Source organism: Melanotaenia boesemani, chromosome 12 (assembly GCF_017639745.1).
Source record: "Melanotaenia boesemani isolate fMelBoe1 chromosome 12, fMelBoe1.pri, whole genome shotgun sequence".
Lineage (NCBI taxonomy): Eukaryota > Metazoa > Chordata > Actinopteri > Atheriniformes > Melanotaeniidae > Melanotaenia > Melanotaenia boesemani.
The window spans coordinates 6,223,163-6,239,374 of record NC_055693.1 but is presented as its reverse complement, the minus strand read 5'-3'; the positions used below and the strand labels follow the sequence as shown (position 1 = coordinate 6,239,374).

The following is a 16,212-nucleotide window of genomic DNA, read 5'->3' as shown; positions in this document are numbered from 1 at the left end:
TGGTAGTGTAACTAAATTATTTTAACTCTTCAATCGTCCCTCATCCTGTCAGTTCACCCACCAGGATTTATTCATGAGGAAGGATTTTACAACTTCAGAAAATCCTTACAGAGAAGACTGTGTCATGCAGGTTGACTCAGAACTAATCTGATGTTACAATCCGATGTGAGTCTGTGGAGTTATTAAGATCTATCAAACCTAAGTGCTAGTTATGAACTGGTATTAAAGTTTCTACCAAAGTTTCCAATCAACTCGTTTCCGTTCTACAGAACAACTTCATTAGATGAAAATATCTGAGTGGATTTTAAAAATGTGTCTTGGGGTGTTCTGATCCATCAAAAGGATGATCTGCTCTTTCTAAAAGTTCATTTAGCATCTAAATACACTAACAAATAAGCAAACGTTGATTGCTGACAGGCAGCTGTGGTTGTTTAATTGATAAATTGCATCTGTGTAGAGTAAATTAATTTAGCAACTGATGCAAAATCCAATTCATCATATTTATAATCAACTAAATTTATTGAAAATATGTTGGATCAAGAAAGATACAGTCAATTTTGGGGACAAAATTAAAAAAATACATAAACTGCCAAAATTGGATTTAGGTTTTATATAATGGTGTAACACCACGACTAGCAGGGGGGTTAATTTGCTAATCTGAACATGTGCATCTTACACTGGGTGGTATCTGGATAATTAAGCAATTAAATTGTTGATTGAGTGGAAGCAGATGGTAATAGATCAACATCGTGACGGGTCGGCAAAGACACCAAAGAGGATGCTGCTAAAAAGTTATTTAAACTGATGCAGTATTGAAAAATTTACTTAATAGTACAGTTCGAAGCACAGTGGTTAAAAAAAAATTCCTCATTGCACCTTCAACGGGTGTGCATTTGATGTGTAAAGTCAGAGAGTACAAACGCTGGTAGCTAACGAGCCGTTCAGCAGGATGAACCGATTTGTTTAAGCACATTAACACCAAGTTAATGTCACGTCTTTAAACAGAGCTCAAAAGCTTGAAAACGTAAAGAAATATAACAACTTAAAGTTCGCTGCCCATCCCTCTCTGCTGTGCTTCAACAGTCCAGCAACTCTCAGCAGTGCTCGCCTCCCCCTGCCTTCCCCCAACCATGAACACTAACCACATCCCAACACAGTAACTGTGCACTGGTCTTCGCATTGTTGCACTATTCCACACTGCTTCATATTGCACTTTTGCATCATTGCTACGCAATTTTGATGCTTCAACAAACATTTTTTGTTATCTATGACAATGACAATCGATCTTGAAATCTGACATCTTCCTGAAGAGAAGGCTTTTCTGCACATGCATGCTAGCAACCATGGTAACTGCGTAAATGGCAGTGATTGACCCTAGTTACAGGCTCCTTCTGTCCCTCATTGACAATAAATCCTTGATACATGCTTCCCTTTATGCCTTTATGCACTGCTCAATAAACCTGTCCTGCATTTATGATTCCTGCATTAGTCTTCCACAGCAGCCCCACATCCTTAGATTTGAAAAAAAAAACAAAACAAAAACAAACAAAACAAAACAAAAAAAAGCAACAAAACAAAATAATATTTAAACACGTGTCCACCACCTACCAGAGCATTTGACACAATGTGTAAAGACTGAAACAACAGCGGCAATGTGCAATGATACGTTTGGCAAGAACACAATATAAACTGTGACGTTTACAAAGAATACAACTACATTTAAATCCTGTTTTTTTCCTTCCATTATAACCTGCCTTTATACTGCATATCATATTAGCTACAATATTTTTCCTTTTGTCATTAAAATCTCTGTAACCTAAACAGTCATATACATTTATTCACATAGATTTTCACAAAATACAAATATAGATTTATTTACGATATCTTTAATTTCCCTTACATATTCACATCTGCCTCATTGTTATTTCCTCACTGCGTTAGAGGCTGTTTGAGGTTTTTCTTCCATTTTTTGGCAGCTCACCTGACTTTGTGAGTGTCTGGAGTTCAGGTTTGCCAGGTTCTCCCTCCCTGACACCATTGTCTGATTAGGTGGCCGAAAATCCAGTCTAATCCCCACTGAGCCACCCAAAGGAGCAGTATAATGGGAGGTAGAGGCCACCTGGTTGATGCCAGGAAGCTGGCTGGATAAAAGATTGCTGGGCTCACATCAGCCTAGTATCCAGGGAAATGAAATTATATGAACAATCTGTGCTCTTTTGTACTCTTTTTGTCTGGCGAGCTGTACTCAGATAAGTAAATCCTGTCACTTTTTGTTTTGGCCAGGTGTCTAACTGTGTCTTATGGAAAGTCCATTTTCTTCTCTTGCTTTGACCACAAGATGTTTGACAATATGTGAAATGGAAGTGAGCGTGGAATGCTTTGAAAGGACAGTGTGACAAAAAACTATGATTTTAATCCTTTAAAGAACTTGTGGGGGTATTTTTAAATCTGGACTGGGAGGCACTTTGTCTTTGGTACTTTAAATATCAAACCTCTCTTTCTAGAAAGACATTGTGACATCAAGTTTTATCTGAGCCATGATTTGCACTGGATTTGACCTTTAACCAGGTATTTGTTTTCACACACAGCTCTCATCCTTGTCTCCTCGACTTGGGCCATGTCTACACTTCCCCATTTCCTTTCCAGGTAACGTGAATTCCTTCACTTCGCTATCACAGTGTGCTGCTCCGTTCCGTAACTTCTTGACATCGCCTAGTGGTAGCTGGGTGGAGTTGTAGGCCAGTGGTGGAATGGTGTTAACCAGTATGAGCTGAAGAGGCTTCTTCTCTGGTTGATACTGGCAGCGAATGTAGCGCTGGAATGCTGCACGGTATGTTTTATTGAACAGTGTGTAAACCAGCGGATTAACTGCAGAGGACAAGTATCCAACCCAAACAAAAATGTTCAGCAGACCTCCCATGACTCCTGCGTCGCACACAGCTGGGTCGCATACCACCACTAACACATTGGTGATAAAAAACGGACACCACATGACCACAAAGAGGAAAAACACCACCCCAAGGACCTTGGATGCCTTCTGCTCATTACTGATGGACTGCATGGTGCGGCGCCCAAACAGTGACCCTGAGACGCTCCCGCGGGCACCGCCCAGGCCACTGCTGCTTCCTCTTCCTCCGACCTCCCGGCTGATGGAGCGCCTGAAGAGTTTTTCAGAGGACAAGGAGCTTTGCGGTAAAAAGCTCAAGGTAAACGTGGTGCTCCATTTGGGCCTGGGGACCAGCTGATCCAAGCAGAGCGTAGCTTCATTCTGCAGGGCGCTGATGGTCAGGAAGTAGGTGACAATCATGATAGTGAGAGGAATGAAGAAGGCCACAAAGGAGCCCACCAGTACAAAGTTGTCATCTGTCAACAAGCAGCTGTCATTTTTAAAGACCTTGGAGTGGTCCCTGAGCCCCAACACAGGAATTGGCATCGAGATCCCTGTAGAATGGACGGAAAAGACAGAGATCAGGATTACTGGGAATAAAATAAAAAAAAAACACAAAAACAAAACGTCCTGCTAGTATTTGGCTTCAATCATACCGTAAGGCAGACCTGACACCAGTTACGATAAAAAGCCATGTGTTAAAATGAATGCCCCGATCATCTGAACTGAAATTACTAAATGCAAGTTATTCAAATAGCAACATTTTTGGGAGGAAGGTTAAAGTGAAAAAGTTTTTGCATGTTTTGCATGTACTCCCCTCATTGAATAATTTTAAATCAAATCTAAAATAATAGTTAAAATACATATAAGTTCTATTTTCTTCAAGCTGATAACTTAATCTGGTTTTATGAACAATTTAAAATTTTTTTTTAATTATTTTTAACATTTCTTGGTCCTATAAACTTATAACAAATAACCCAAATTAACCTCTCAATAAAAATTAAAGGCCATGCTGTTAAGATGCATTCAAGATCCTCCACTTAAAGGTGCAGCATGTAAAAACCTCAAAAGGTTAATGACAGAAAAATTCTACATATCGTTAAAAACTGTGTTTCTATTGGTATCTTATCACTTTACAGAAATAACTGTTATGTTTTTATTATCTTAGAATAAAACATTTATACATTCTTGCAGCGTCCACATTCATGGAAGCTGCCATGGTGTCTCTATGGTGTCTCTGAATGGACAAACAACTGTGTGTGAAGTGAGCTTTGTTCGATAGGGGCTAGAGCACAGTTTGGGATAACATACAGATAGAAAAATGTAATATATCCTTAAAAACTGTTTTTGTTGTTGACCTTTGATTTTGTTACACGCTGCACCTTTAAGGCTTCACTATTCACCTTGCTGAAAAAGAAAATGTTTTCACAAAAATTAATTTAAGAAATTACTTAAATTATTTAAACAATTCAAATATTAAACATTTTACACATTACTGCCTCCATTTGGTAGAAGAGGAACAGAAAACTCATACTAACACTCAAAAAACAAACTCGTACAGCAATCAATTGTTAAAGAAAGTGATTCACAGAGCCAGGACTGAGGAATTTATTTATTTAAAATGACTGAGATCAACTTCCTTTTTGAGTAACACAATTATATTTTCTCTGAAAAAAGGACGACTTTTTTTATTCGAAGCCTAATATGAATTTAAATAAATAAATAAATAAATAAACTATAGATCAAAATTCGTAGTTGGAGCTACCAGCCTCCATCTGGTTGCTCAGCTTGCATCTTTCAATATTTCACCTGACAGGAAAAGCTATTTGACACTGTTTGTTCATATTTACCATGTCAAATTTTCCATCATTTCTTGTGTTAAAACTTTATTTTTTCATTTGTCAGTCTGACCCCCACTCCTCCTCTGTGGGTTGAACCTGTCAGCGGCCAAGCTGTGGGCACAGCAGCAGCTCAGTATGTATTTTTGTCCTATGTCTTCCAATTTATCACCTACAATTTCATATCTATGTTGTTTTTCTCTGAAGTAAAGCCTGCCTTGAGTTGTGTGTCATGGTGGGGATGAAATGCACCACCTATAATTTGATATCCTCCACAGAAATTCCCATTTTTGTGGATGTTTCAGCTTTTTATGGCCTGCTGTTGCCTCAGCAGCCTGATGTTCTGATAAAAGCAAAAAAAAAAGTGTCTGATAAAAGTTTTGGATTAGTTTCAGTACATGATACCAGAAGAACTTGTGCCAAAGGAGATAAACCAAACAATCTGCCTCATGGTGTTTTCATTACCAGCTAATAACAAACAGGAGGAAAGCGGAGGAAACGGTTAAAGATTGAACGTGGGGATGAAGTGAGGGAAAAGGGAAGGCAATGTAGTTGGGGACTGACAGAGATGGTGGGCTGATGTTGTTGCTGCACCATTTCTTTTTAAATCTGGATGGTTTGACTGGGGAAAAAAAGAAAAGGCTGAAATGATTCAACGTCCCATCCAGTCTCCCCGAACCCTGTTTCAGCCTCAACAGAAAGAAACAACAAACCTCAAAAGAAGTTAATAGCAAGTATTTGTATGTGATTTAAAACATAAACAAAACAGACAAATAGAACATAACTAGCAAGACAGCGATACTTTGGAAAAATTGTGCGACATTAAAGTGCACAAAAAAAGAGAGTAGGAGGACAGCTTTTCATTTTTCACTTAAAATGGAACAATTTTCTGGCAATTACAGTAGCAAATGCTTCGTTAAACTATTTTAATTTATGTTTTCAGTGCTTCACATTATTATCCACTTCACTAGATTCAGTTTGCAGGTCTTTATTGTGAGTGTTCAACCTTGTTTTAAAGCCTGACAGCTGAGTCGCTTTTGAGTCTCCTTGTGGCTGATTTACAGCTCTTGTTACTTATTTTGCTTTTTTAATTAGCTGTCTAGTCATTTTGTTGCTTTATACATTTTGAGTATTATTTTAAACGCCATTATTTATTAGTCTGTATGCAACTCTAACGCAGAAACACTTTACGCCGGGGATGCAGAGCCGGAGTGAGGGTGAAGGCAAGGAAGTGGAGATACAAGCCTGCTGTTCCTGCCATCATAATGGGGAATGTGCGCTCTCTGGCGAACAAGATGGACGAGCTGGCGGCGCTGATTAAAACACAGAGGGAGTACCGTGGGTGCAGTTTACTGAGTTTTACGGAGTCGTGGCTGCACTCACATATTCCGGACCACAGCGTTGCTATACCCGGCTTTGTGACCGTGCGGGCGGACAGAGACGTGACAGACAGCGGTAAGAAGAAGGGAGGAGGGATTGTGCTTTATGTGAATGAACGTTGGTGCAATCCCGGACACGTCCGTGTCAAGGAACGTCTCTGCAACCCAAACGTGGAACTGCTGGCTGTTGGGCTACGGCCGTATTACTTGCCAAGAGAGTTTACATCAGCCATTGTGTTAACTGTTTACATTCCCCCATCAGCTGATGCGGAGGCCGCCGCTGACGTCATCAGCTCCGTCGTCTCCCGGTTGCAGACGCAGCAACCAAATGCCTTCATGGTAATCACAGGGGACTTTAATCATGCTAGCATGGACAGAACACTGACTGACTTCACTCAGTATGTGGACTGCTCCACTCGGGACAATAAAACTCTGGACCTACTTTATGCAAACGCACAGGGAGCATACAGTGCAACCGCCCTTCCCCCCCTTGGCAGATCAGATCACAACCTGGTTCTGCTTTCACCAAAGTATGTGCCTATTGTCCGGCGGCAGCCTGTGCCCACAAGGAGAGTGAGGAGGTGGACACAGGAGGCTGAGGAGGCCCTGCAGGACTGCTTTGACTGCACAGACTGGGATGCACTCCGCCTGCCTCATGGGGAGGACATCAACAATATGACGGACAGCATCACGGAATACATCAAATTCTGTGAGGACACTGTCATGCCCTCCAGGACTGTTAGATGCTTCCCAAACAACAAGCCGTGGATCACTAGCGACCTGAAGACCCTACTCAACAAGAAGAAGAGAGCCTTCAGGTCTGGAGACAGGGAGGAGCTGAGGAGGGTGCAGCACCAACTGAGGGACAAGTTGAGGGAGTGTAAGGACTCTTACAAGAGGAAGCTGGAGGCCAAACTCCAGAAGAACAACATGAGGGAGGTGTGGTCTGGAATGAAGGAGATCACAGGATGTGGGGGGAGAGGCAGACTGACTGATGGTAATAGGGAGAGAGCTAACGAGCTTAACACCTTTTTCAACAGGTTTAGCTCTCAGACTCCCCCTGTCTCCTCTGCCCCTACCCCAGCCATCCCACACCTCCCCCCTCTTCCAACTGCTCCACTGCTCTCCCCTCCCCCCCCTACAGTGAGCCCACTGGATCAGACTGGACTTCAACCCATAACACCTCCCCCTGCCCCAACCCCTTCCCCTGGCTTGACTGTAACAGCCTGGCAGGTGAGGAGACAGCTGGAGAGAGTGAGCAGACACAAGGCCGCTGGCCCGGACGGTATCAGCCCCAGGATACTGAGGACCTGTGCCAGCCAGCTGTCTGTAGTTCTCCAGCACCTCTTCAATCTGAGCCTCAGCCTGGAGAAGGTGCCACAACTTTGGAAGACCTCCTGCCTGGTTCCTGTTCCTAAGAAGTCATCTCCATCTGGCCTCAGTGATTACCGTCCAGTTGCCCTTACATCACATGTGATGAAGGTGCTGGAGAGGCTGGTGTTGGCCCACCTGAGGCCGCTGGTGAAACCTTCTCTCGACCCTCTGCAGTTTGCCTACCGGCCACGTGTGGGGGTGGATGATGCTGTCATCTATCTGCTGCAGCGAGCTCACTCGCACCTGGATGGTAGTGGAGGCATTGTGAGAGTCACATTCTTTGACTTCTCCAGTGCCTTCAACACCATCCAGCCTTCTTTACTGAGTGGGAAGCTGCGGCTGATGGGTGTCGGCGGGTCCTCTGTCTCCTGGATCGCTGATTACCTGACGGACAGGCCGCAGTTTGTCCGGCTGGGCGGTGTCCTGTCTGATGTGGTGATGAGTGATGTAGGAGCCCCGCAGGGCACTGTGCTCTCTCCATTCCTGTTCACCTTATACACCACAGACTTTCAGTACAACTCAGAGTCATGTCACCTTCAGAAATATTCTGACGACTCTGCAGTTGTTGGGTGTATAAGTGGTGGACGGGAGGAGGAGTACAGGGGGCTGGTGGACGGATTTGTGGAGTGGGCGGGTAAGAATCGCCTGCTGCTTAATGTGGACAAGACCAAAGAGATGGTGTTAGACTTCAGGAAGAAGGGATCAGCTCCACAGCCCCTCTGCATCCTGGGTAGTGATGTGGACACGGTTGAGGAATATAAATACCTGGGAGTGACTATTGATAACAGACTGAGCTGGAAGACCAACAGCACAGCTGTGTACAAGAAGGCCTGCAGCAGACTCTACTTCCTGAGGAAGCTGCGGTCGTTCAACGTGTGCAGCAAGATGCTGGAAATCTTTTACCAGTCTGTTGTGGCCGGTGCCCTGTTCTCATCTGTGGTCTGCTGGGGGGGCAGCATTGCAGCCAGTGACACCAACAGACTGAACAAACTGATCAGGAAGGCTGGCTCTGTCATTGGCTGCAGACAGGACACTTTAGAAGCAGTGATGGAGAGGAGGACACTGAACAAACTGTTATCTATCTTGGATAACCCGGACCACCCTCTCCACCCTGTGCTGGACAGACAGCGGAGCTCCTTTTCCAAAAGGCTCAGACAGCTTCGCTGTCTCAAGGACCGCTTCAGGAAATCTTTCCTGCCACACGCAATAAGACTGTTTAACTCATCATCATGGTCTCAGAGATAACAATATGAGTGACTGTTGTAACTGGTGAATCTTTGCACTGACTGGATCAACCTTGCACAGTTAAACTCCTCATCTTCACTACTAATCATTGCACTGGACTATATTATTCGCTGGCTATTCTCACTCTTACTGTGTATAGCTAAATACCTAATTGTATAAGTCTTGTAAATATTGAAATTTTTATACTGTTTTTCATTTTTTTTTTTTTGCTACCTTAAGAAGCACAACTGCTAAATGACTGTACCGCTGCAACACCTAAATTTCCCAGCTTGGGATGAATAAAGTACTTCTATTCTATTCTATTCTATTCTACTGCATTAAAGCTGCCAAAGACAGATATTAAGAGTTTGTGTGTGTGTGTGTGTGTGTGTGGATGGGTGAGGGGGGGGGGGGGGGGGGGGGGGATGTTTAATCTGTCACATAACTGGGTGTGTAAAGGGCTTATTGTTTTTGTTCTGTGATTTTCTTTTTTTTTTCATTTTAATATGCATTCATTTATACTATGTAAAGCACTTTGTGTTGCCTTTGCATGAAAAGCGCTTTATAAATAAAATTTGATTTGATTTGATTTGATTACAGAAGTGTTATTCCCTGAAACATCATACAATCACAAAGCTTGGCTTTTGGACTGGTCCAGAAGTGTGTCCACAGTATTATAACCACTTAGACTGCACGATGTTCCATCGCAGGTGCTTCAGAGGCCAGAGAAATCCACACTTCCTCTCAAAAAAATCCCCAAAAAAACAAAAAAACAAAAGGCTATATATATATAGTTTTTTTTTTTTTTTCACAGTTAACTTTTAAATATCATTGCAACAATGCAATAGATGTCATTGCAACTTTAGCCTCAGACTGGTACTGTTTTTATTTTTTTTTTTCACGTCTGCAGAGCTGAAATTGAATCCTTTAAACTGTAATATTCTGGTAAAATGTCATGGCATTACTAGGGTGCTTTTTAAAATACTTATATTGTACAGCTACAAACGTTATTGGAACCTTCTGCTCCCCTGACCTAGAATATCTGGCAGTGAAGTGCAGACTGTTTAAACTGGTTAGAGGACTCAGCTCGGTTGTTATCATAGCAGCACATAAACCACAGTGTGCTAACGCTAGGTTAGCTTGGAGGAGCTGTACGGCCTGATCACCGGGCAGATGAATGCTAGTCCAGAGCCACCGTGATCGTGGCTGGGGACTTTAACCACGTGGAATTAAAACAAGCACACAGACAGCAGGTCAGCCACGACCCCACTCTGCCTGACACCTTGAACATGCTTCAACACTCCAAGCAGCAGAAGTAAGGTTCACCCTCCACAACCAGAGGCAGCATCAGCCTCTTACCCTGTATCTGCACCAAGTGACCTCCACCCTGAGAAGGATCCACATCAACAAGGCTGCAGGTCCAGATAAGGTGTCAAGTCAGACACTAAAATCATGTGCAGGCCAACTGGCAGAAGTTTTTTTTGGACATCTTCAACCTGTTCCTGCAGCTTTCCATGGTTTCTGTCTGCCTGAAGTCCATTATTGTGCCTATGCCCTGGACAGCCTGCAGTTCACCTACAGGGAGAACCGTTCTACGGAGGATGCTGTCTCAAATAGCCCTTCATATGGCCCTGACTCACCTGCAGCATCCCAACACCTCTGTTAAGATGCCATTTGTGGACTTCAGCTCAGTCTCCCAGATGTGCTGGCTCCGAAGCTCCACAACCTGTATCTGTCAGCATCTCTGTATACCTGGACCAGTGACTTCCTCTGGATAGTGAGGATAGGGAAGTTAACATCTTCACCACTGATCCTCAACACTAGATTGTTTGCTCAGCCCTGCCTTCTTCACCCTCCTCACACAGGACTGCTCTGCCATCCACCCCACCAACAGGGTTGTGAAGTTTGTGGATGATACCACCATAGTGGGTCAACAACAGCTCTTCTTTCTCAGGAAGCTGAAGCAGACGGGACTCTCTTCTCAGCTGCTTGTGAACTTTTACAGAGCCGCCACTGAGCATCCTGTGTCTCAGTGTGACGCTGGGATGGCAGCTGCACAGCACAGGACAAGAGGAACTAGCTTGGGTTGTGAGGACAGCTCATGGGATTGTGGGCCACCGTATACCAGATCTGGACTCCATCTACAGCGCCCAAGTCCAGGAGAGGGCCAGACGCATTGCAGCCGATCCCATCCGCCCGGGCAATGCAGTGTCCATCAGAAAAATGGTACAGGAACACTAAGACCATCACAAAAAGATTCAGAGACAGCTTCTTCACCACCCCCACCACCCAACCCTCCTCAGCCACACACAATACAGACACACACAATGAAGACTCACACCTTCTCAGACACACACACACAGACCTCCATCCTTGCACTAGGACACACTTTATCCACCCTGTAAATATTACTGTCTGCTGGGAATTCTTTCATTTTCTATAAATATAGACAGGAATATATTTTCCATATTTTCTATCTTTATTTTTATTTTCTTATTATGTGTGCTTAAGCCGAGAGGCTCCTCAAAATTTTGTTATGCTTCCACAATGACAATAAACATCTTGAATCTTGAATTTTCTGCAGGTAAATACAGGCTGTGATTTGTGAATTAGTGCAAAGGCTAAAAGTTGTAGCAACAGGAAAAACACAAAGATTTATACTTTGGGACACAAACTATCATTAAACTACTGTCTGCTCCCCATCCAGCTGATCAAATGTATTTGTTGAGGAGTCATAGTTTATACAATCCCTTGGATTTTCTGTATTCCCGAGATAAGCTCCTCAAATATCCATCAAACAGAGCAGCAGAAATCCAAAGTTGGTTTCCTTAGTGCTCATGTTCTTCCTCTCTGTCTCCCTCATGGCAAACCCTTTGTTTTAAAATCTTTGAACAACAAACACAAGATGGCCTTGAGAAAACTTGACAGAAGTGGAAGAAAAGATCAAGTAGAAAAAAGAGGAGACATAAAGAAGACGGAGGAGGGGTGAGACAAGATGAAGAAACAGAAGAGTTTAAGAGTCTGAAAATGTGTTTCAGACAAGTCTCTTGTATGACCTCCTCATTATAAAGGCAGAAATGACCCACACCTTTAAGTGCTTTCTTGTTACACTAGAATCATCTGGAAAGAGTTGTGATGTCTTACAAATGTACCTGCTGTAGGTGAAATACACAGGATAAATTTATAACCACAGCAAGCATTTATTCTGCCACAAAATGTTGTTTTTATGATTAAAACACAATATTTATAGAAATTTGGCAGTTTGTTTTCTGTCTAAATATGCTTATATTTAATAATTTAATAATTCTCCACATTCTGTTCAACATGATTAGTTCAGTTTAGTTTATTATAGATCCCTGCTACTCTTCCTGGGGTCCAGATCTTTTTAAAGCATAATAATAACATGCAAAAAAAAAAAAAAAAAAAAAAAAAAAAAGATTAAACAAATGGTGTTAAATACATTAGAAAATCAACAATACTAACATAACAGAAAGAAGAAAAAAAACTATTAAATACATAAAATAATGTATCTATAATGTACCATGTGTCTATATCTCTAATATGAATTGCACTATATGACTTCATATATCCTGCAAAAATTAAATTACTAGAGAATATTTCAGTTCCCAAATTAAGTTACCAACTAACACCAACTTGTAGACAAATAATAGCCTTTATAATTATTTTTTGAATCTCAATTTATTTTCTATCTTGGTTACATGCGGTGTGAGCATATTCCAAAATGTCACAGCTCTACATTATAGTTCTCTTAAGTGCATCAGTTCTTGGCAATGGTGGAGTAAAATGAGTACTCAAGTCTTGTTGCATAGTCATGTCTAACAATAACAGGTTCTATCAGTAACAGCAATTTATTTGGATTTTGAACATGATAAATATTAAAGAGTAATGTCACCAGACTGTAGGCCAGTCTCTGATAACTGTCAACCAAGACTACATTCCTTGCATCCATTCCATACTAGACCTACCAGAACAGTGCAGGACTAACTGTGCAGCCCTGTTCTGCATGATCTGTAGTTCATGCAAGTCTTTCTTTGAAGTGCTGGACCACAGTGTTGGGCAGTAGTCCAGGCAAGATAGCATGATAACATATTTATATGACTTGCACATTTTTCTGCACATTAAATATCCTGAAACCAGGAAACATCTCTAAAGGAATAAAGAAAAAAAGTAATTTTTGCCACTTCTCTATATTGAAAGTGTCTTTCTTAACTTAATGTCTTACAAACTACTAACAAACAGTTAACAACATGATGACCTTGGATTCTATCCAGTTCATGATGAGATTTCCCTTTTGCAGTGATCTGCTCAGAAAGTAACAAGTACCACCGCTGAATCAGGGAAGTCATCGAGATCAGGAAGGTGGTCCCAAGGACCATCATCAGAGATGAGGGGTCTAACACCTTATCCCTCTCCTGGTGTGCGGTCCTGCATGGGGTGCCAGACAGCAGGGGGCGTGGTTGCCACAAAAAGCCCAGCTGATAACATACATTTAACATTTAACAGCTGATAAGACACGTCACAGCAACATCACGTGACCCGTCTGAGGAAGACTACGGAGGCTGTCGAAAGCTGTCAAGGTTATAAAAAAACTGAGACTTGTCTATTGTCATCTGTTCAGTAACACAGGTTAAGAGACGTTATGCTGTGTTTATCAGTGAGGGTAGAAAGCCGGGTTTTAGTTGGTGTGCTTGTTTGTCTGGGCCTGTCTTTTGTTCTAACCTTAACTTTAGAGGTTTATTGAAAACTACGAGCATGGACTGTTGGGCGTTGTTGGTACATGCTGCTGTCCACTTCTATTTATAAACAACAAATGCTAATTCATTGTCAGCAACTTTGCCCTTCTACTTTGAGAGCTTAGTATTAGTTAAAATTACTCTAGTACTACTAAATTTTTGGGAGGGTTGGTTCAGTAATTCATTATTTATAAGTCATCTTGACCGCATGGGATTTTGCACTGTTCTATTTTTATTTTCCCAACATTCTGGATCATATGGTATTCTTCAAACGGTGAAATGGAGAGACGTATTGATGCTGTACTTTGCAACATATGACCTTTTAGGAATAAATGTCCACATCATCTTCAAGCAATGCACTGAAACCCAGACAGCTCAAAGGGGTTTCTGCAGTAGCTGGCAGAGGAAGGTGTAGCAGAGTTTATGAGGGGAAATAGCCGGCACAGCAGGTGGTGCACAGCCGAACTGTGATCAGTGCTGGCTGGGACTTACTGTTTTAGCTTCATAGTAAATAGAGTAGATTCATCTAGCCTAACTTTAGTCATGTTGTCTGTGTGTGTTCTCTATCACTTCAGGCTAATCCACCCCATTCAGTTTTATTTTTACTAATATTCAAGCTACACAAATTGAAGTTTAGATTTAGTTTGTTTCTGTGGCAAACAAGGCTTCAGTTGCTGCTATATACAGTACTTTGTTTAGTAAACATTATTTGATTATAATTAATATTATTTTAGCTGTATACTTATAAAGGGAAGTAACTAATGTCTAAATCTAGTGCTCAGAGTTACTGTTGTTGACAGTTTTAGTTTTAAATAAGGTAAACTTTAAATAAAAACATGTTTGTTGAAAGTGTGCTCACAACATGCTCAGATTTGTCAAGTTAGTTTAAATTCTACAAACACAAATAAATCCAGTCAATTGTGCTTAATTACTCAAGATTCAAAACCTTTTTTTTTTTTTTTTGATAGGTTTGCACACTGTTTGACTAAAGCTAACTTGTTAGATTTTACAGTACAAAGAACAATCCAGAGCTGGAACATGTAACAAAGAGATGAAGGTGACAGGAGTGATTCATCTCTGAGATTTACACCTGTGCTGAAAGTCTGTTTTAATTGAAAGTACAGTACAGAGGCGACAACTCATTCCTACTGTCAAGTGAATCACATGCTGCATGTTGAAGACATTCACCCTGCAGTGCGATTTCAAACACTTCTTTTCATCCTCACATTATGTGTTTTACAGATTTTGGCTGTCCTAAATTAACTGTAATTTACTGGTTCAAGACATGAATCATTATTATCTGCTGTCAATATCATCATCAAATGCAGGAATTTATGATTAGAAAAAGGTACATCTGTGTTTTTTAGAGCAGAGACGAAGAAATGGATTTATTCTAATCCTGTTATGGATGTTGTGGGAAGCAAAATGACCAAATTCATCATAATTTCATCATCACTGATGCATGAAATGTGGCTGCAAAGAAAAATCAAGGTGAAACATCCCAATCAGATTATCTATCATCTCAATGATTTGTTGTTCAGCGTAGTATTTAGTTTTGACAAATCCAGGCACCAACTCTAAACCTTACCCACATCTAACCCAGTTTGAAGTATTTTGCCTGTTTTCCTTATTTGATGAGGAGATTTTGGGTCACAAAACCTACATATACACAAAAACTCTTTAAGACCCAAACAACAGATATAAAAACACACAATGGCGTTTCTCCTCTTCACTAAATGCCAACCTTCAGCTCTTTGTTGTGTGTGCCAGGATGAGTGAGTAATGTGGAGGTCTGTTCACATCACAACAGCTTTGGTTGGATTAAAGCATTAAAATTGCATTGGCTCCCAGAACCAAAAAAGACACTTTGGATCTTAAGTGGTTACAAATTGAACTGGCAACTGCAGTTTTGGTAATAGAGAGACACATTTTTGTTTTCCAAAATTAGCTGGCAGCATGTGAGTCATAATTTTTCCTGTAAAATCCATTTTAATGCAGACCTGTGGCTCTGCTTTGTCACCGTCCTTGTGAGCACGACTGGATAACAAATGTTTGTACTGACATAAATATCAGAATCATGTGACACTGCAAAGCATTTTTGTTGTTCCCTGTGCATGACAGCTACAGTACGGTCAAAGTTAAAGAGATATGATTAACATAAGAGACGGTTTACAACCGTCAGTGATGCATTTATACCTTTACCTGCTGAGACTTTATCATCAGCATGCCCTTGCTTCCTGTGGCTTTCACAATCTACAACCAGCACTTTTAACAATACACACACACACACAGAGCAGCATCTTACACTTTACTAGATGCACCTTGCTAGTACCTGGTTAGACTTTCTTTTACCTTCAGAACTGCCTTAATTCTTGGTGTCATAGACAACAAGATGTTGGAAACCTTCCTCAGAGGTTTTGCTCCATATTCACATGACAGCATCACACAGCTGCTGCAGATTTGTTGGCTGCATCCATGACGAGAATCTCCTGTTCCACCACATCCCAAAGGGATGCGGTGAGTCTTATTGGCATGCTTATACATTTTTAATCAAACAATTTTAATTTTAAAAGGATTTTTATATATTTTGGATATTTATATGCACCCTGCTGTAATGCTTTTAATGTTTTACGTGAAGCACTTTGAATTGTCTTGAACATGAAATGTGGTATACAAATAAATTTGCCTTGCCTATATAAATGAATTAATTAGAAAATAAAAATGTTTTTTATATTATACTTTTCCCTTTTTTGTCT

General features: G+C 41.3%; 1 protein-coding gene across 1 annotated transcript in view; it reads right to left on the bottom strand.

Moving 5' to 3' along the window:
• Nucleotides 1-1,407: 1,407 nt before the first annotated feature.
• The window catches only part of htr2aa (5-hydroxytryptamine (serotonin) receptor 2A, genome duplicate a), a 102,970-nt gene continuing 88,165 nt past the window's right edge, over nucleotides 1,408-16,212 (bottom strand). The window contains exon 3 of the mRNA XM_042002552.1: nucleotides 1,408-3,441. Within this exon, the coding sequence (XP_041858486.1) occupies nucleotides 2,579-3,441 (863 nt within the window). The 3' untranslated portion in view covers nucleotides 1,408-2,578. The remainder of the gene's footprint in view (nucleotides 3,442-16,212) is intronic.